Source organism: Rana temporaria, chromosome 6, assembly GCF_905171775.1.
Source record: "Rana temporaria chromosome 6, aRanTem1.1, whole genome shotgun sequence".
Classification (NCBI taxonomy): Eukaryota; Metazoa; Chordata; class Amphibia; order Anura; family Ranidae; genus Rana; species Rana temporaria.
In genome coordinates, this window is record NC_053494.1 from 170,958,583 (window position 1) to 170,981,366 (window position 22,784).

General features: G+C 37.9%; 1 protein-coding gene across 1 annotated transcript in view; it reads left to right on the plus strand.

Annotated features, from left to right (window-relative positions):
• Nucleotides 1-18,126, plus strand: part of XIRP2 (xin actin binding repeat containing 2) — a 144,693-nt gene extending 126,567 nt beyond the window's left edge. The window contains exons 7-9 of the mRNA XM_040358503.1: nt 325-9,865; nt 14,756-14,889; nt 18,039-18,126. Of these exons, the coding sequence (XP_040214437.1) occupies nt 325-9,865; nt 14,756-14,850 (9,636 nt within the window). The 3' untranslated portion in view covers nt 14,851-14,889; nt 18,039-18,126. The remainder of the gene's footprint in view (nt 1-324; nt 9,866-14,755; nt 14,890-18,038) is intronic.
• Nucleotides 18,127-22,784: the final 4,658 nt, after the last annotated feature.

Consider the following 22,784-nt stretch of genomic DNA (forward strand, 5'->3'; position numbering starts at 1 on the left):
GTTTCTGCACACCGCTGACTTCCTGTTAGTAGCTCTCTTAACAGAAGCAAAGGTCAGCTTCCCCTTACTATAAATACCCGAAACAGTAGAATACTGTCAACTTTAATTTAAAAATGTCTAAAAAACGTAATTAATTTGGAATTTTCATTTACATCACTGAACATTGTTCTTTTTCCTTAAGATTGGCAAATGTTTTAAATATAATAAGTTTGTAGCAATATCTAAACATAGGTTATAATTGATAAAATATATACAACAATATTGTGCAGCAAATTTGTGCACATTGAACAGGAAAATTAAAGTTATGTATTTTGTCCCCTGAAGATCTATAATGACCATCCAGAATTTGAGTGGCCAGTGGTAAATGCCAACAGCTGTAGCTCCACAAGCAATGTCTATGACTCAATGAGTTCAGCACTGAAAACAGGACGTTCTTCAAAGTCTTCTAGCACTAAATCTGTTCATTTCGGAAGTTTAGAAGAGTTCCCACCTCCTCCTCCTCCTCCTCCAGATATTTTAGAGACTTCCGATATAGCAGATTTTTCCCAGTCCCCAGAACCCCCCAGTCCTCCTGAAAGACATCTCTCACCTACTACACCCAAAGATGTGTTCTCAAAACAAAGGAACTTATATGAGTTGAAACGTTTATATAAGCACATTCATCCAGAAGTGAGAAAGAACTTACAAAAAGAATATGTCACTGAAGTTTCTGATATTGTTAGCAGCCAGTCAGAAAAAAAAGGTGATGTGCAACAAGCAAGGTATGTTTTTGAACATCCATCAGGAAGCCCACAGAAATGCCTTAGCCCAGAAAGAGAGTACTTAGAATGGGATGAGATTTTAAAGGGAGAAGTGCAGTCAATGCGGTGGGTCTTTGAAAATCAACCTTTAGATTCCATTAAGGATGAATCACCTGAACAAAGTCCTATAAAAAGTATTGGAGAACAAGAAATTATTGCTGGTGGGGATGTCAAGTATGCAACTTGGATGTTTGAAACACAGCCAATTCATGCCCTTGGTACAGATACCTCCAGTTCTTCAGAAAATGCTGATAAGGTTCCAGATTTAGCAAGAGGTGATGTCCGAACAGCTACATGGTTGTTTGAAACTCAGCCATTAGATGCACTAAATAAACTTTACAAAGAAAATGATTCAGATATACTAAGGGCATCTGATGACATTCAAGGAGGAGATGTAAAAACAGGTAGATACCTATTTGAAACTCAGTATAAAGATGGAAGACTCTCTTATGTTGAGGAAATGAACATGCTGACACTTAGATCGGAGCTCCAAGAGATTAAAGGAGATGTTAAAAGAACAGTGAAAAAGTTTGAGACTGAACCTAAATATGTCTTAAAAGATCGCTCTGGGAAAGTCCTTGAGATAAAAACAGTCTGTAGAGAAGACATTGAAAAGGGAGATGTGAAAACAGCCCGATGGATGTTTGAAACTCAGCCTTTGGATATGATTAATCAAGATGAACTCCAAATCAAAGTTGTCAGAGGCATATCCATAGAAGAAAGTGTAAAAGGTGGAGTAGGAAAAGCAAAATGGCTATTTGAAACACAACCTTTGGATTCCATCAAAGAAGAAGATGATACTGTTACTCAAAAAGAAGACATCGTTGGTGCAGATGTATACCAGAAATGTTGGCTTTTTGAATCTCTTCCAATGGACATATTGAAAGACAATGCCAATGACAGGCCTCTTGAGGGACAAGAGATAATAGGTGGAAATGTGAGCAACACAAAGCATTTATTTGAAACTGTGCCAATGGATGAGCTTAAAGAAGATGTTGAGGTAGGCAAACTTAAAAAAGTGGTTACCAACGAGGAGGAAAGAGGAGATGTTCGCCATCAAAGATGGGTTTTTGAAACAAGGCCACTTGAACAGATAAGGGAGGAAAAGAAAGAACATATTCAAACAGTCAAGCTTGATGAAATCCACAAAGGAGATGTAACTGCCTGTAGAAGTGCATTTGAGAGTCAAAATTGGCAGACTGATGATTCTTCCTATAAGATTCAAATTGAAGATGTTAATAAGGGAGCTGTGAAACTCAACAAAGATCTTTTTGAAACAACACCACTTTACGCTATCAAAGATCGTTTCGGGCATTATCATGAGGTCAAGACTATCCGCCAAGAGGAAGTTGTGAGGGGTGATGTAAGAAGTTACCAATGGATGTTTGAAACAATACCAATTGATCAGTTTGGAGAAAGTGGTGAGAATTACCAAGTTATCAGGGGAATATCTTCTCAGGAAATACAGTCTGGAGATGTCAAAACAGGGAAATGGCTGTTTGAAACCCAGCCACTGGATTCAATAAAATGTGGCAATGCTGAAGAAGAAGAAACTATAAAAGAAGGCAAAACTGACATTGTTAAAGGTGATGTCAAAATGTGTAAATGGCTTTTTGAAACACAGCCAATGGAAAATCTTTATGAAAAGCAGATACAAACGACAAACAGTGAAGAAATTCAGAAAGGAGATGTTAAAACCTGTACTTGGCTTTTTGAAACTCAGCCACTTGACACCATACAAGATGAAACAGATAAGTCAGTAATATTGCAAAGGGAGAGCATTGAAGGCAGGGATGTGCAAACAGTTTGCTTCCTTTTTGAGACTCAGAATTTAGAGCATATTCAAGGAGAAGAGAAAAAAGACTTTAAGAGAGTAGTTGAAATTGATGTCCAGTCTGGTGATGTCTCAAGTATGAAATACATTTTTGAAAACCAACCTCTGGATAAAATTAGTTCTAGTTCACAAGAGGTTTTGCAAAAGATAAAAAGCATGACATCTGAAGACTTTCAAAAAGGCAACGTCTTAAATTGCAGGTGGTTGTTTGAAAACCAGTCTATTGATGAGATCAGTGAAAACCAAGAGAAAAACAAATCCTCTTATGCCATCACAGATGTGCAAGCTGGAAATGTAAGAAAAGGTTGCTTTATTTTTGAGACCTTTTCACTAGATCAGATCAAGGATGAATGTTCTGAAGATACAATGACAAAAACAGTTGGTGTGGAGGAAATATTAAAGGGCGATGTAAAAAATTATACGCTGATGTTTGAAACACAGCCCCTATACGCTATTCAAGATAAAGAAGGATATTACCATGAAGTAACAACAGTGAAGAAAGAAGAGGTGTCTCACGAGAATGTCAGAGGAACAAGATGGCTGTTTGAGACTAAGCCGTTGGATTCTTTTAATGATTCCAATAATGTATTTGTTATAAAGGCTGTTACTCAAGAGGATATTCAGAAAGGAGATGTTAACGCTGTGCGGTGGCGGTTTGAAACCCAACCATTAGACACAATTTCTGATCACACCAAGTTAGATATACGTACCATTACAACTATTGAAAGTGGAGATGTAAAAAGCAGCAGGGAAGTCTTTGAAAGGGAAAATAACACTCAGGCTGTGCGAACAGTAAGCATCAGTGAGATTAAACAAGGCAATGTTAAAACCTTTACTTGGTTATTTGAAACTCATACTCTTGATGAACTTCATGAAGAAGGTTATAATGATATTAAAACAGTAACAGTAGAAGACGTACAAAAGGGGGATGTTCAAGAAGCTGTCTGGCTCTTTGAAAACCAGACTTTAGACTCAATCCAAGTAAGGGATGAATGTGTTCAAGACACACTGAAGGAAGAAATTCCACAAGCTGATGTTAGGACCACAACATGGCTCTTTGAAACAACACCTTTGCATGAGTTTAATGAGCACAAAACAGAAAGAGATGTTTTTATTGGAAAGAGCATCCAAGAAACATTAAAAGAACTATATAGCCACAAACTTGTGAATTCTCAAGGGATTATTTTAGAAGCTGATGAAATTGGTGATGTCCGCATGGCCAAATACCAGCTCATGAACCAAAAAAGTCCAGAAATAGAAAAAACAGAAGTTATAAGTGGTAATCTTCAAAATATATTGATGAACTTATTGTCCCAAAACTCTTCTACAGAAAGAATGATTCTTTTAAATGATGAAGAAAAGGGAAATATCTACTTGACAAAGTCACAATTGCTGAACAAATCCACCGATGTACAGGCAAACAGAGAAGAAATTATTGGAGGAGATGTACAAGAAGCTATCAAAAGCCTTCTTTCACATAAAGACCTTGGGAAGCAAGGAATACTTATTCAAGAAAGTGAGAAAGGGGATATAAAAATGACTGTGTACTCTCTTCTGAACAAGAATGACAATGGAGATTATGAGCGAGATGAAGTAGTAGGTGGAGATGTAAAACGTGCCATTTATAATTTAAAGTCATCTGCCATGACAAGTGAGAGACCAGAGAGAGTTAAAATTGATGACTTGGAAAGAGGTAATGTCCAGTTTTTTACTACCTGCATTGAATCTGGAGCTTTAGATTATTTAAAACGACTACAGGGTGTCTCTGATGAAATAGCTTTTGAGCACACAGATGAAATTATTGGAGTTGATGTCGAGGCTACCAAATTGTTGCTAAAAAAACAGCAGTACCAAATTGAGAGAACTGTTGATGAAACAGATATCATCCCTGGGGATGTATATAATACGGTTAAGGTTTTCATGACTGAGCCAGTAAATAAATCTTTTGATGCAAATAAAGAAGACATCATACGGGGAGATTTGAAGGCAACCCTAAATTCACTTAACCAAGCCATTAATCAGACTGTGGTTGTACAGAAAGAGGAGATTATTAAAGCTGACCTTCCTGCAACACTTAAGTCCCTTACAGAATCAGTTCACCAAGTGAAAGATACAGAAAAAACAGATGTTGTCCCTGGTGACATTCAGGGAACCATTGATTCTCTAGAAAAAGTAGTAAACCTTAAATCTGAGTTTGTTAAGGAAGATGTGATTCATGGCAACTTTGAGGAAACATTAAAATCTTTAAAAGAAGCACAGCAGTCAGTGAAAAAAGGAGAGAAAGAAAATGTAATCAAAGGAGACATCAGCACAACCATGCAAAACCTAATGGACTCCTCTGCTGAAAAGAGATATGTTCAGCATCAAGTCAGCATTCAAGGTGATGTAAAAGAAACCAAGAAGACATTGCTACAGCCTTCATCCCAGACAATTCAAAGAAGAGCAAGTACTGAAGGAAATGTTAAAGATACAATAAAGACATTTTTGCAGTCTGCTGAAAAAGCTCAAGCCTCATGCAAACAGGAAGTTTCAGTTGGAAAACTGATCGATATAGAATTTGATGACCAACAGACATCAAATGAAATGGATCATAAGAATCAGCAAAATATTAATTCTTTACAACAGGAGGTTATTGAAACATCAACAAGAACTGATCACAGAAGTCAAAAAAATATTAAGACACTCCAACCAAAAACTATTGAAACTTCCAGCATGTTAGTAGATAGCAGACAAATGCATGGTGGCTCTGAACAAAAAGTGGATAGCAAACTTACAGTGTCTAAGGTTGATAAAGAGCAAAAGTCTGTAGCCAACAAATCCTGGAAAAAACATAACACAGTTTCCGATGCTCAAACTGCAGAACTAATATCTGAAGAGAAAAAATATTTGGCTCAAGGATTTAGCAAGGGACAGATAGAAACAATGCCAACAGATCTAATCAATCAAAACAAAGTAATGCAAAAAGCAAAACTGTCATCCAATATCAATACTTCCAAATCCAGCGCTATCAATATGATTAATAGAAGCAGCTACCAAACCTCGGAACATGTTCACAAACAAGTAACAAATCAACAGTTACAGCAGCAGTCAAGAAGAATGGCTTTGAACAATGTTGTGGATACTCAGCAAGCACAAGATTTAGATTCCATCAATAACAATGTAGAAATTGTAGGCAATACATTAATGTTTGAAGGTGGTATTGCATTACCAGAAAAAGCCAAAAATAATGATACTATGTGTGCAACCAGAAAATCCACCCATGAGAACAGTGACACAAGTAAAATTGTTATAAATAAAAGTCTCATGAACAATTATAATCTTAATTCAAAAGTGAAAAAAGAAAGAAAAAAACCTGAGATCTTCTTCCCTCCTCCTCCACCTTTGCCACATACTTCTGTATTAGAGCCTCCATTGGCACCAACACCACCCCCACCGCTTCCACCACCCCCACCTCCATTGCCAACCTATTTGTTATTTAAAGGCACTGATGAACCTGAGTATTTTCCTTCACCACCCCCTCCTGTAGTGGATAAAATTGAAAATGACTTGCTACCACCTACCTCTGAAACTCCACCGCTTATGATGCAATTCAAAGGTCAAACTACAGAATTTGTCGGTAAGACAAATGAGCAGTCAGGCAAAAGCAAAATAGAGTCAAAAACGTTTTCTAATAGATATTCTGCAAAGCACTCAGAGGTAGCACAAAACTATAGTCAAAAAGAACAGGCAACAAACTATGTAGAGAAAAAAGCACCTGAATTGCTACCAAAGTCAAAGCTGCCTGTCTTTCAGTCTAAAACAGGGGTCACAGCATCTTCAAGAATTAATGAAAATCAAAGTTTTACCAAGAAATCTACAGTTTTGGTACAAGAACAAAAAGCTAGTATGACCCAATCCCATTCTCAGCGCTCCGAACAAACAGCAAGTCATCATGGATTTCAAACGTTCAGCAAAGGTGCTTTAAATGCCAAGAAAGATGTATTATCTTCACCAAGTATATCTCCTGCACTAAAAACTGATAGCCCAACTACTCATTCTAAAATAGAAACGAATGCATGTACCCAAGAAACTTTAGTTCAGAAAAAAAGTCTAAACATCTCTCAATCTAAAGTTCAAGACTATGATCAACTAACATGTGATCAGGAATTAGAAAGAATTCAAGAAGAATCCTTAAAACCAAAGAAACAAATGTTGTTTTCACCAAGAATATCTCCAGCACCAATCAGTTTAACCCAGTCTTTAAAACTGAGCACTGTTAATCAAGCTAATGAAACAATACTCTCTGTATCAGCTGATAAAACTTCAGAACAGTCGCAAAATATTACCATGGCTCAGCTTAGTGAACATGACTTGGATCAAATTGCATGTGACCGTGAGATGGAAATAATTCATGAACAAGCAACAAAACCTAAAAGAAAGGTGTTCTTTCCTCCTAGAATGTCTCCAGCTATTCAAGCTGAAACTCCCACCCCAAAACCTAAAACAAACAGTAGAAAATTTAAGACTCCACTAATGATTGCTGAAGAAAAATACCGCCAACAAAGGGAAGAAATGGAGAAAAACAAAAGCAGGAATGTGTCCCAAATTATCGTAACAGCGGGTACTGAAACTCCTATAAAACTGGCCCCAGCACAGTCAGAAACAGTCAGATTTATATCAGAGGAGCAATCTAAAACTATAGGGACACCAGCTGAAGATCTAATTCATATGAAAAGCCAAGAAAATGCAAAAGACACTACTTACAATATAAATCATCAAAATTCTGTTCAGTTAATATCTACTTCCTCATCAGTCAACATGAATGTTCCAAAAGTACAAACCACTGAAACACAAATGAAGCAGCTGCAGCATTTAAAGGCTGTTAAGGAGTCCACAACAACAGAACAGGCAACTAAGCAACAAACTATGGACAGGTTTGAAAAATCAATACAGATGAATCAGATGCAAACAGCCAAGCCATTTGATTTACAACTTAAAAATGAGACTGATAGTCTAGAAACAGCAAAGTCCAAAATGACTGCCAAATCAATAAATGCAACAGAGAATACAAAACACATTGACAACACATCTGTTTTGATGAAGGAAAAATTAAATCAAAATTATCAAAATATACATTCAACAGATAAGTATCTAAGCCAAGAGTTAAACACCCAATCAATTTCTCAAACTTCAGAGCAGAGGCAAGTACAGACCATTACTAATGTCCAAGCTGTGTCTAATGTAACAAAAAAACAGCAAAGTAATGATATTGGTAGTAGCAACAAAGTAACCAAACACATAGAATCACCAAAATTCCAACGGAAATTACAGATTAAGAAAGAGCAGGTGAAAAGTGATACTGTAATGAACCAAAACATTGCTAGTATTAATGCAAATGCAGCAAAATCAAAAAGTATCCAGCAATTCCAAATGCGTCATCAACAAACCTCACTTCCCCCACCACTTCCAAAAGAAGTGGTAAAAGAACATGTTCCCACTGTCCAAAATGTTGCTGTAGGAAAGCAAGCTAGAGAAGCAAAAGAAGTAATCGAAAGCCATGAAACCCAAATATCTTCAGAATCAAAGGAGCAAGTAAAATCTTCAAATGTAATAGAATATCTGAGAAAATGTGAAGAGTTGCAACAGACATTGTCAAGTGCCAAGAAATTTGAAACAGAACCACAAACTCTCAATATAAACACTTTTAGAACTTTTCTAAGCATTGTTCCTTCTTGGTTATTCAGTGCTGAAAAAAGGGAAGACATGGCACACCAGGCCAATTCTAACAATATGGAAGCGATTACAGAGCAAGTGTCCTACATTAAGAAACATGCAAAGGACATGCATTCAACCTTTGAAGGCAATATTCGGGCAGCTATAAGGACTTCCACAATTTCAAAAAATAAAAACGAAACCCACTTTTCAAGTGGAATATCACAGAAGGAAGTAAGCACAGTTTCCAAAAAAGTTGACGTGGCAAGTAGACAAAGAAAGATCAGCAATGATTTCAGTAGGTTACCAACTGATATGAAGCAATCTGATATCAGAGCGTGTTCTCCTTTGCTGAGGATGCGATCACCATCACCTACTTATATAACTATAGAATCTACTGCAAGACGTACAGAATCACCACAAAAAGACAGAGCTCCATGCGCTTCTGCTCCCCCAAAAGAACCAGTTACTGTACCATTACCACCAAAACGTACAGCAGCAGTCAAAACAACTCCAACTCCCTCTCCATCTCCCCAAAGGAATCGTACAGAGCAGCTTGCAAAACTCAAAGACACCACTGCAAAGTTATCTCAAGGAACATCATCACATCGAGCTGTCACTCCGATTCCAGTAGTGGTAGAAAAAAGATGCGAGATTGTACATTCTCCCTCAACTTTACGAAGACAGCTTAAAATAGAGACCCATACCACAGGCTCTGTAAGTACCACGCCTGTACCTTTAGGTGAAGTGACAGTCAGCACAGTCGAGGACCGCACAGAAATTTACGAGGAAGCAAGAATATCTGAAATGCATCAAGCACTCTCTCAAAGTGATCCAAAGCACATTCCAAAGTGGCTGGGCCCAGACTTGGATAGTTTGGATGTATTATCCATCTCACAGAAAACCAATATTCCTGCAGAACACACATTTGAACAAAAAGCTAAAAATGTTTACATGAGAGATGAAACAAATAAAAGATCAAATACAGACAGTTCAAGAGAAGCCCAAACAGCAGGCCAAACAGAAAGTGTAAATTCTCACTTCAGAGCACAAACTGGACAAAAAAAGACACTGCAGAAGGAAAGTCAAAAATCCGCTTCTGATGTTCCTTCAACAGTTAAATCTAGGACAGTTCCAATAAAACAGATTAAAGACCACAGAGAGAACACGTCCAAGCGTATGTTTGTAAGCAGTCAAGAAGAGAGCAGTGAGCATTTATTTAAACCAGCAGTGCATTCTGAGACAATATCTCAAGTTTCTGGAGTTGACAAGATGGAAAGCAAGGTGACTAGGTCAAGGGCTCCATGGAACCCTGAAGGTGTAAAGCCAGGCTTTGAATTCAAACATGCTCCTCCAACATATGAAGATGTCATATCAGGTCACATGCTTGACATTTCTACTGCCGAATCTCCAGAGGAAATATTAAAGAATTTTCAGAAAACCTGGGAAGAAAGTGAAAGGGTATTTAAGAGTCTTGGCTATACCCTCTCAGATACTTCTGAAATGACAAGCAGCTATCGTCAGGAAGAATATATTGCTGGTAAATTGGCATGACCAGTTTGAGGCACCATTAACAAACTAAATATTGCAGACTGTGTGTGAAGTCATTTGCAGTTGGGTTGAAATACAATTTGTGGCTAAAAACTAACATTTTTTTTACCTGCTAGTATAGTTACTACTGCTTCTTCTCTGTTTTTTCCTAAAGGCCTCTTCTTTACTGACTTGCTCTGTGTGTTTGTGACTAACATTGACTGCTGTGCTGAAAGTAGAATGGGATTTAATCTTGAGGTAAAAACAACACTGTCATTTGCATACGTTTGCATACTAATTGCACTCACAGCATACATGGTTTGCATATGATTTAATAACTGCATAAAATATTGCAAAATGTCAGACAAGTACTATTTGATGTTTCTGGTTAACTGTTCTGCAAGTAAAAAAACAATGCTGTTTCACAAAAAGCTGTGAAGTATATCGTATCGACAATACAGCATTGTGAAGGGCAACACATGGCATTTTTTTTAATTGATGTATGATCTCAGGGCAAGCACTATGTGAGTCACCGCTAATGCCGCGTACACACGGTCGGAATTTTCGACAAGAAAAGTTCGATCTCGGAAATTCCATCTGACTTTTTCTGTCAGAATTTCTGACAGCAAAAATTTGAGAGCTGGTTCTCAATTTTTATCCGACAAGAAAAGTTCTTGTCGGGAATTTCAATCATCTGTATGCGATTCCGCCACGCAAAAAAAATGCATGCTCAGAATTAATTTGACGCATGCTCGGAATCATTGAACTTAAATTTTCTCGGCTCGTCGTAGTGTTGTATGTCACCGCGTTTTTGGCGGTCGGAATTTTGTGTGACCGTGTGTATGCAACTCAAGTTTGAGCCAACATTCCGTCAGAAAAAAATCCACGGTTTTCTTGTCGGAATTTCCGATCGTGTGTACATAAGAGTTAACTATCCTACATAATAAAAATTGTTTAAAAGTAAAAATACTAGGGCACACCTAAAAAAGAAACAGAATTTCTGAAAAAGTAGCAAGATACTTATCTTAGAGTGACCATGGCTTTCAATGAAATCTATTGCTACTAGTGACACCCTTGGAATTCTTATGTCCCGTACACACGATTGGAATTTCCGTCGGGATAAACTCAGATGGATTTTTCTGACAGAATTCCATTCAAGATGTCTTGCATACACACTGTCACACCAAATTCCGACAGTCCAAAACGCGGTGACGTACAACATTACGACGAGCCGAGAAAATGAAGTTGCGTCGACTTGATTCTGAGCATGCATGTTTTTTTCTCCGTCGGAGTTCCATACAGACAAACGGAATTTCCGATCGGAAAAAAAAGAGAACATGTTCTCTTTCAAAGTCCGTTGGAATTTCTGATGGGGCACACACATGGCCAGAATATCCAGTGAAAAAATTCTGTCTGACTTTTTCCATCGGAAATTCCAATCGTGTGTACAAGGCATTTGGGTCTTAAAACTTGCATGAATGCACTCCCATACCTTTTTATATAATTTTGGGACAAAGCGATCCATTAAATCGTAATAGGTTACCCAAGAATACAGCTTGGTTCTGCATAGTATACAGTGGCAGAGTTTACTGAAACATCTCATTATTTATTCCAATATGAGTTAGACATATATATGGTAAATCTCAAATACTTTATATGACAAAACATTAATAACCACAAAATTATATATACCAAATATATGAGCACTGTGTGAGTTGTAAACCACAGATATAATTAAACCTTTTAGTGCTCGTATGTGACATCCGTGTGCAAAGTCTTAAGTCTAGTTCACCCATAATGTTTGAGTCCTAAACCCCTTGGACAACCATAAGAACTGCTATAATTTAGCATATCTTATGAAACTCCACAGCCTCACTAAATAAAAATCAATGTAATATAATTATCTAGTCAAATGCAGCACAGACTGTAGCATCATTACACTGCCTGAAGAGCAGCTGCAAAATGAGACTACATTATTTTATGATGTTATTGTAACTGCTACGTATATGTTCTCAAACAACATTGTCTGACTTTGTTTTAATGAATTTAAATTCTTAGTGAATTTTTTGAAAGATACCTTGCTGCATAAAATGTGCATTAGCATAATCTAGATTCTGTCGTGCATACTTTGCTGTGATAGACAACAGAGCAGCAGATGTTGGTTAAATCATAAAAAGAAATAAAATACCTAAAGAACTTCAAATTTATAATGATAGGATATGATAACTTTGAAGGTGCAGTTATGGTTAGGTTTCTGGGTGTATTGGTCTTGGATGTAACGATTTCAAGTGAATAGATTTTCAATTTGTTCTGGTTTAAGGTAAACATAAGATAACAATAAGCTGGATATAAACAGATAAATATCAACTAATGAAGAATCTAAACTTTAGATCAGAATGTTGTTTTCTCAGCTTTCCCATGCACTGCATAGCCCAATACCCCATGCTCAATTACTGCTCTTTATATGACAGGGAACAGATGAAAATATTATTTTCTTCCGAATGAGTTTTTGAATGACCATATAGTCCCAAGAGCATTTTGAAATGATCTTTCATGTCCCATCAATGAACCGGTTACTGAGTAAATGTGCAGAAATTATTTGATTTGACAGCCTTGCTACGTGTATTGTGGCCTTTACAGAAGCAAACAGACCTTCCCAAAGGTCGTATAGCTTGTTTCCAATGACAGAGAGGACTGTATACACCACAATTGAGTAAGCTCTGCAAGTAGGAGCATGGCAAATCAATTTTGAACTACTAATAACACTGAGGAAGCTTTGCAACTGTAATGAAGTTTAAAAATGCATAGATTCCAACTGTTCCCTATTTGGAGGGACTGTCCCTCTTTTGGAACCAAGTTATGTTGCTCCTCTTTCTTTGTTAGGTGTGAGGCCCCGTACATACGTCCGAGGAAGTCGACGTGCCAAACACATCGAGTTCCTCGTCGAGTTCTGTGTTGAAGCCGCCGAGGATCTCGGCGGGCCAACTTTCCTCATTGAACAACGAGGAAATAGAGAGCATGTTCTCTATTTGGCCCGACGAGTTCCTCGTCGGCTTCCTCGGTGAAAAGTGTACACACGACCAAGTTTCTCGGCAGAATCCAGCTCCGATCGAGTTTCTGGCTGAATTCTGCCGAGAAACTCGGTCGTGTGTACGGGGCCTTACTCTTTTTTGCCAGATGTATACACCTCTTTAAAAATATAGAATTTCTAACTACCAAAAGTGTTACACTACACTAAATCTTTCATCCAACCTTTAAATGATTGCATTTGTGACTTTGAAAAGCCATAAATGAAAAGTTTAGTAAAATAAATAGTACTTGTGGCTTTAATCAACAATTTTTTGCATAATAATAATTTACAGTCCACATAACTGTGTGTATACTCTAAGCTAGTTGGTGTCCCTCTTTCACCTCTAATGCCGTGTACACACGATCGGAATTTCCGATGAAAAAAGTCTGATGGACTTTTTCATCGGAAATTCCGATCGTGTGTGGGCCCCATCACTTTTTTCCGTCAGTGTTTAGAAATAGAACATGTTTTATTTTTTTTTACGATGGAAAAAAAAAAGGATAGGAAATTCCTATCGTCTGTGTGCAACTCAAACTGAGAAAAAACACATGCATGCTCAGAATCAAGTCAACGAATGCTCGGAAGCATTGAACTTAATTTTTCTTGGCTCGTCGTAGTGTTTTACGTCACCGTGTCAGAATTTGGTCTGACAGTGTGTGTGCAAGACAGCTTGAATGGAATTCCGACGAAAGATTTCATTGGATTTTAGGCCATTGGAAATTTCTATCGTGTGTACGGGGCATTAGAAAGTTCTAAAGTATGAAAATGCACTCAAATTGCTTTGAGCTAGTTCTTTCAATCCCGCAGTATCCATCTCTAGTCCCTTAAAGGCATCACTGTGTGTGTGTCCACCTGCCTGTTTAGCAAAATGCATAAAAAAAAAAAAATGATGGTATATTTTTTTGTGAAGGCAGGATCTAGTATAAAAAGGACAAAACAGGGGTTCAGCCTGGGTATGGGAGATGATGTTGGGGATATGTAGGCTCTGCACCATTTATGAACTTAAGCATTGCATGTGCAACAATTTTCAGATGACAACCTTTAAATAAACAGTGATCTCAAGTCATAGAATCAGGCTCCCCCATCCCTTTTCCTTATGCATGAATAGTGGCTCACAGTGATGGCCCACATACAGTTTTAGTAAATCGCACTAATCTAATTGACTTGGTTGTGCTTAATGCATGTTTAACATAATACAAACACATACATGTAGCTTCTGCAGTTTCAAGGTTCTACAAGAAAGAGAAAAACGTAAGTTTTGTGCAGTAAGAAAAACATGATGACTTTTAGAGTTCAAACTATGTACTTTAGGAGTAACTCCACTTTTGTTAAAAAAAAAAATACCCTCTGAAGAAATAGCTGTTTGTTTCACCATGCCTTTTGGATACTGATTCTAAAAAGAAATTGGGGGAACTGGTTCATTATAATCAGCTGGTCCACTCTCCATGTTTTCATGAGAAAAGCTGAATGATCTGCTTCCCTTTAGAAGTATTTAACCCTGGGGAAATAGATCACCAAAACTGAAATTCCTACTGCAGGGGGTGCCTAAAATTTGACTTTGACTCACACAAGCAGAAAATTACAATTCTGGGATAGTTCTGTATACCAATGGTGTACAGAACACATCCAGGTTGCCGTGTTGCTTTTTTCGGATTTTACAGAAAATTAAAGTGACTGCAGAATGAAAAGCAAAGGACATTTTTGGATTGTGTAGCAATTGTATATGCTATGTTTTTTGCTATACTTTTTCCATGAAAGTGGAGTTACCCTTTAAGCTTTAATCAAAACAAGAATAGAACAAGAATTAATATGTTGATGTATTCTCTCTAGAAAACGCTTCCGCAGGAAAAGGAAACGTGCACCGTCTGTCAAAAGAAGGTTTACCCAATGGAATGCCTGGTGGCAGACAAGCAGATCTTTCATAAGAACTGCTTCAGCTGTAACCATTGTAGGAGTAAATTAAGGTGAGTGGTCTCAATTAAAAAACTGAAAATAATGAAAGTTGAACTTTAGACAAACGGTTAAATAAACAGATGAACTATGTACATAAGGGTGTTGTTTTACTTGCCAAAGGATTTGTATCTCTGCCCATCCGTTTCTGACATTTACAGAGCTCTGCCACATTAGAATCTGGCAGAGAAGAGATCTAATTTTTCATTCACAGCAATAAAAAGCCCTGGCCTATACTCATAGATCCACGATTAAGCCCAGTCTTGGTGAAATGCATTAGAGGGATGTGGCCAGTGGGTGGGGACTGTAGCTGAAATGTGTAATTTTACTTTGGAACATGGTTGATACACACAGAGTGCAACCCAGGGCTTTTATTGCCGCGGATAGATGGAACGGAGCTTCTTGAGAGACTAGCATTTGCAGCAGAAAGGGAGCTGGCAGGATATGTAGGATGCTTTGAGAGGTGCCATATTTTCACCAGTGTGATCTGTGGGGGGGGGGGGGGCGGTCCAGTCGGTTGGTCAGTCGGGTCCGGAGCAATTAATCTATGGGGGCATCATGGGCAGCGGGCATCACAGGCGACTTATCCTTCTCTCCTCTGTGGGCATCACGGGCACAGCAGCTTCCCCTTCCCCTGCTTGGCGGTTTCTAATGGCTTCTGTCTCCACCTTCATCTTTCCTTCTCCTCGGCCAATCGCAAAGCTTCTTCTTTCAGCGAATCGGGAAATGGATCTCAGACCTGCTTCCTGATTGGCGGGGAGGAGATTTAGTGTGAAAATAGCAAATATTCATTCAATATTGTCACAAAACTGGGTGGGCTCGGTTCGTAGTGCTCTGCACTGTAAACAAAAAATGCAATAATGGCTCTGGAAACGAGAGGGCTAACCCCAAAAATGCCTCACTGCCACGCCATATCAGAGTGTAATGCACTTGAGTGAGTATCATATTTGCCAGCGGTATCATCCATCAAATGCAACATGCCATTTGATTTTTGCCATGGCATGTGTGTAGCCCTGGGTGGCTGCATCTCCATTGTCAGAGTGGGGGGCTGTTAAACTGTAGCTTAACTGTTTGCTTCTATCCCACCCCCCATCTCAGATCACCTGTGTGAACAGGCCCTAAGGGGCAGACCAAGCTATTGGTAATAGTTGCAATAAATGACATTTCCATTCGATACCGATCTATCTGGTATCTCTGAGTCCACCTAAGCACATTCAAAAGTATGCTTTTACTTATTGCAGTTTATAGAAATGGATCCATTTTTTGGTACACAATTATGAACATAATACCATAACATACGTGTGGAACACACTTGTGGTCTCACTTATCTTTATACAATAACAAAGTAACAAAAAAGTACATTTGCATCATCAGTTATTATTTAATCTTACTAACAAATCTCATTTCATTTATGCAGTAGTAGTATTATCTTGTTTTTAATAAGGTATCCTAGACTATTTTAGTAATTTTACTGTTTGCCAATGAAGTGTTCTGATTTTCATTATTTGTTTGTTAGATACTATAATGTCTGCATCTGCTATTAATTGGATTCAAATATTATATTAACTATAACTGGTTATATGAGGTGTGTCCAGAAAGTAATAAGAATTATATTTAAAAAATATATTTTATTGAATTTTTTTTACAATTGAACAAAGTATGCACCTTGTGAGTATACACAACGCCCCCAGCGATTTTTCCATTCTTCATAGCATCCCTGGAAGTCTTCAAGAGGGGTGGCGTTCAGAGCCTGCGTAGTGGTACTTTGGATGATATCCACACTACCAAAATGGTGTCCTTTCTCATGTTCAAATCGTGAGTCATGTTTTAATGAACAATTGACTTGGTAATTTCCTTTTCCTCTACAATCATTCTGCTAGTAAGCCGTCGGTCAAAAATGGAGCAGAATGTGGATGCAATGAGGTCTGTTCTCAACTGTGATGGACAGCTCACTAGCAGAATGATTGCAAAGGGAATTAACAAGTCAATTCTTCATTAAATCATGACTAAATATCAGAAAAGACACCATTTTGGTAGTGTGGATAAGGTCCAAAGAGCCACTGTGCCAACTCTGAATGCCATCCCACTTGAAGACTTCCAGGAAATGCTATGAAGAATGGAAAATTGCTGGGAGTGTTGTGTACACTCACAAGGTGCATACTTTGAAGAAAACAATGTTCAATTGTAAACTTTTTCAATAAAATAATTTTTAAACTATAATTCTCATTACTTTCTGGACACACCTCGTGTTTCACTTGACTTTTATATTTTTGTTTTTTACATTTGCATTTACTTTGTAGCCCTGCTAGAACAGGAAGTGTGTTTGGGCCCCCAAAATGCATTGGCTGTGCTATTTGATCATTTTATGTAAAGTAGAGATATTGGACTGTTTTGCTGTGGGTTTGGTGTTCATGGTGAGTGTACATGTTTTGCTGGTTGTGTCCCTTCTGGAGAGATTTGCACTCTCTGTTTGTCCTGGCAACCCTTGCAACCAAGAAAATAAGTGATGGGAAATGTAAAACTGTACACCTGTCACCAGAACAAGAGGTGGGTGGGGATACCTGGAAGAGGGGATTGCTCTTCACTTTGGAGAGATTTTCTCTTACTTCCTGTCACATCTCCAGAAGAGGAAGTACAACAAACTCTCCCCAATGCAGACAGCAAAAAATACACTAATAGGGATTTAAACTCTTCCATACTCTAAATTTAAAAAGAAAAGTTTTGGCTTTACTACTTACGTACATTTATGTCAAAAAAGGCCTCTGCCAAAATGTGCAAAGGAGCCCTTTATGCTTGTTACAGAAAAATGTTTTTGAGCTAAGTACACACCCAGACATCTCAAATATCTTTAGCTTTGAATCACAATCTTTAGGGTACAGCCACGTATGCTGTTTTCTATCTTGAGTGATACAACAGTGAAATCTGAAAATACCATTAGCAATCTATTATGGGAGATAAAAACTAAAAACTGATCACAGGAACAGTGGCACAGCTAAAATATATATTAGTAGCCAAGCAACTGACCTGGACCACAGCCCTTGGCTGTTGAAAACTATGCACATTTGTAGTAAAATACTGTTAAATAGCAGTAAGTCTTGTGGAAATTATGATACATTAGGATAATTTTGATGTTTCTGTTTAACTTATTATTCTTTCATCACAGTTTAGGAAATTATGCTTCTCTCCGTGGAAACATATACTGCAAACCCCACTTTAAACAACTCTTCAAGTCAAAAGGAAATTATGATGAAGGCTTTGGATATAAACCACACAAAGAGCTATGGAATCCAAAAACTCAAGCTACAACTGCAGCACCCCAAGTCGAAAGACAAGACAAAAGTAAAACATTAATGAAAGAGTCCAGTACGGCAAGTACACAAAGCTTACTTGCAGGTGAAGTGCATGACAATTTGGATGATGCAGCCCTTCAGACATCTGGTGCAATTGGCAAACTGAGCATAACGTGGCCTCCATCACCAGACAGTTCGAGGCAGAATTCCACAGTTGAGAAAGTTATTCTCAACAAACCCAAATGGCCACCGGAAGAAGGTATGCAGCATGTGGATGTGGTAAGGCCTCCCCCAGAGGGAGGGGAACAAGGCAAGTCGGAAAGTGAAAAACCAGCTAATATTTGTAACGAAATGTTGGATAGTAAGGAAAGAGAAAACAAGGTCTCACAGATTGGCTCAGATGGGGTTCAACAACTTAAAAATGAGTTAACCAAAAGAATGAGTTCTAGAATGAATGCAGAAAGTTTTGAACGCAAAGATCTGGAGGAGGGTGAGTTGAAAGTTACTAAAATTAATGGAAATGAAGATGAAAATTATTCCAGTCCGAACAGTAATAATAACAACAATAACAACAACTGCAATATCAATTTTGTTATGTATACCGAATACTATGAAAACACTATAACCAAATTCAACCAGAGCAATGGACAAAAATCTTTTAAATCAGACAATCAACGTGGAATCTCAGGGCTTCGTGTGGTTTGGGGTGAAGGTGGCCATCTTTCAAATAATTTTTCTATGAACATCCAGCAGTATGGGAGAGGTGACTTAAGTTCACCATATAATAATCCCCTCTCGTCTGAAGAATCATTTGTCTTGGATCGTCTTACAAATAAGATTCTGGATTCGGAGAAAAGCGAAGCTGAAATATCACATCAGTGTAATACGTATCAGAAGAAAGAAATGACAGAAGCAATTGTTCTGCATGGCTTGTCAACACAGCCTCTCGCTTTTCAGGAGCCTAATTCATGTGTTTTGCCAGGCCTCACTATAAATGAGCCTTGTGGAACAGGTAGAGAGCCATCTCTGCAAAGTACTTTCGGCTCAGGTTTGAAGATGTACAAGACTGAAAGACGATGAAGCACAGCTGCAAGACACAGTATTCAATTCTTGCAACAGATGTTCAGAGGCACTGATAAAGAACCTAGAACATCTTTCACCAGTATTCCAAATAATAAAAAAAAAAAATTTGAAAGTGTTACGGAGAAGAAAAAAACTCTAGAAAGTGTATTTCAAAAGACTAAAGAGGACCTGTCACTTTTTAACTATAGAACAATAGCACACAGTCCCCTGGATGCTGTGCATTTCTGAAAAAAAAGATATGTCTCTTTGTGCCCACCCTGGGGGCGAGTTTAGAAAAAATAATTCTGTGTGATTTATTTTACTTATTAATATAGTGGCAACACATTTTGCAGCACTTTACAGAGTAACAGAACAATTTACAAACATTGATATCCCCAGAGAACCCTTACACCAGGGGTAGGCCACCTCGGCCCTCCAGCTGTTTTGAAACTAAAAGTCCCATGAGACATTGCAAGACCCTGACAATCATAGGCATGACTCCTAGATGCAGAGGCATGATGGGATTTGTAATTTTACCACAGCTGGAGGGCTGAGGTTGCCTACCCCTGCCTTACACACTAGAACTAGCAGTATGTAAAAACAAAGCACACTTACCAGCTAGCCAACATGAAAAAAAATGCACTGTCTAACAATTTGCACTAAAAACAGAGGTTTTATTTGCAAAACATTTGCAGATTTACAATATGTGGAAGCTACACTTATCAAGACCCCTCTGTAAAGTGTGATGATAATCTTTGAAAGTCTCCATGTTGGAGCGTATATATATATATATATATATATATATATATATATATATATATATATATATATATATATATATATATCAATGAATAAATTAAGGGCAGATATGCCTGGATGCAGCCTATTTCTCCTTAAAGGCATAGGAACACACCAGAAGCCCAGCAAAGCACGTCAGGTTACGACATCCAGTGTGTTCCAATGTCAATTCAAGCAAGCTAAACAAAAATGCCAGCAAAAAAAAGCAGTATGTCTGGATCGTGAGGGAAAACCAGATTATGCCAACCCAAGCAAACCCAGCAACACCAAATGACATTCAGCTGCTGTTCCTGGCATATAATAAAGCGGTTCTAAAGGCAAAAGATTTTTACCTTAATGCATTCTATTCTATGTGCAGCCACCCCCTAAATACCTAGTTCAATCTCGATCCAGTAATGCACACAACAGCAGCGGCTCTCTCGGGTCTCTCTCTCTCCTCATTGGACAGAGAGGCAGCAGCAGGAGCCATTTAGCTACTGTTGTTGTCAATAACAGCCAGTGAGGAAGGGGCAGGGGGCGGGAGCAGGGCTGAGCCAGCTCTGTGCGTCAATGGACACACAGAGCTGCATCGGGAGCAAGCACACATGAGTGCTCCCATAGCAAATGGCTTGCTATGGGGGCACTCGACAGAGGGGAGAAGCCAGGAGCACTGGTGGGGGACCCAAGAAGAGGAGGATTGTGGCTGCTCTCTGCAAAACCATTATGTATATAGGCACAGAGACATACTTTTTTTTCTTGAGTGCATAGATCACTGGGTGATTTTACTATTGCTGTTGTTTGGAACTTGACAGGTTCTCTTTAAATAAATGCTGTACAGAGGATTGATGACCCAGAGTTATCCCAAAAGTCCCTGTACATAAATGTTATTTCATGTGTCTTAACATTATTACTGGTGGCCACTGCAAAACCCTAGGAGGACTATGGTTGTTGTATACATGTACCTGTTGGTGTTTAATTCCAGGCAACTGTTAAATAAATACTGTATTTATTGGCGTATAACACTCACTTTTTTACCCTGAGGGTAATAGTGGGTAAACTGTGCTTGCGTGTTATATGCAAGGGGCTGTGGAACGTTTTTTTCCTGAAACTTCCCTCTTAAAGTTAGGGTGCGTGTTATACGCCTGTGCGTTTTATATGCCAATAAATACGATAGTTGAAGTTCATATAATCAAACCACTTCTACCTGCCCTAAGATTTATTATTCTGTTCAGCCAAGTCGTCGTGCACATGAGGTCATTTTCAATCACAATTAGGCAACACAACTTAGTCAAGGCACCACTATCTCCGATCTGACTCTCCCAGCATAGAGGAGGCTAATGTAAAGACAGGATTCAGGTATCTAAACTAGTTGTATTAAAAATGAATGTTGTTATATATATATAACCTCTACCATGGTGCTTTTATATACTGCATTTCTGGAGTCCAGCATTAATACACCCATTTACACAACAACTGTGCTAACCACAGCCATCTGTAAAGTCAGTTCTTTTGATAAAGAAGCCCCCATATTAAATATTACATAATGTGGACATGTCAGAATTTAATCATCACTGCTAAACTTAGCATCCTATTCCCTAATGAAAATGATATATCCTAAATCAAAAAGCAATAAAGTCAGCACTCCGCAGTTAGTTTGCATTTGGTTTCCACAGAGAGAACAATAATGAGATATTTTATACCATGAATTAAAAGGCCTGTCTCACTAGCTTCTAAGCAAACCTACAACAGTGTTAAAGAAGAGAACATACCGACCAGTTTGTAATCCTGTTTCCACAAACCCCCTCCTAAAGACACTCCTAGAAATATGCTGGTCTTTTGCAGGGGTCCTCCTACAAATCCTTATACAGTGGACTGTGCTCCTTTGTTTTTGCTGTCCTTTCAAATTGGATACCAATTGGGCTGTCACTACATTTATCATGTATCATATTTCAGAGCAATGCACAATTTATGCAATATCGTAGAGCTTAAAAATATTGATGCATTCAATTTAAAATATACCTTATATAATATAACCAATATGAAAGGGGGGCATACAAATTCAAAATATGGTTAATTTTATAAGTAAATTAGATTTTTTTTTTTCATGTGAATGGTGGAATAAGATTTTAAAGTGCACTTATAATTAGAACCCCCTAACCTGACCATCCTGCTTTGACAGAAGTGTAATCCCTAAACCTGTTTGGCTTGAATCATGTGACCAGATGTTGGCATATACTGTATGACTAATTATAATGGATGTCCAGTTTATGTCATAAAGAAGGTATTTCAAGGGTTTTCCCCCATTTTTGTCATAAATTATAAAAAAAATGGTCAGCGAAAAAGGGTCAGATCTAAACAGATCTGCTTAAGGATGCTGTGTATTCAATGGTGTCCAATGCAGAATCTTCTTCCAAGCTTAAAGTCTAATATGATAGAATATATTGGAAAATATAACAAGGGGCTACTGCAGAGGAGCACAATTTTGTTTTTAAGATGATTGTATAAGGTATGAACTCACTTCTTTAACAGTTGGGGTCAAGTTTATTGAGACATCGCCTTTCTTAATATATAAAATAAAGTTGTTATATTTTATTGTTTCTAATATAAGTCTACAAGCACCTGGTGTGCCTAAAATAGAAAGGTAACAAAATGTGTATTTCATATAAGACATACTATGTACATTGGTTTTGTGAGAATGATTTTGAAAAGGTTTTTTTTTTTCTCATTTTTGTTTTTATACATAATCAGTTCTATGTAAGAAAGACAGAATTTCAGAGACA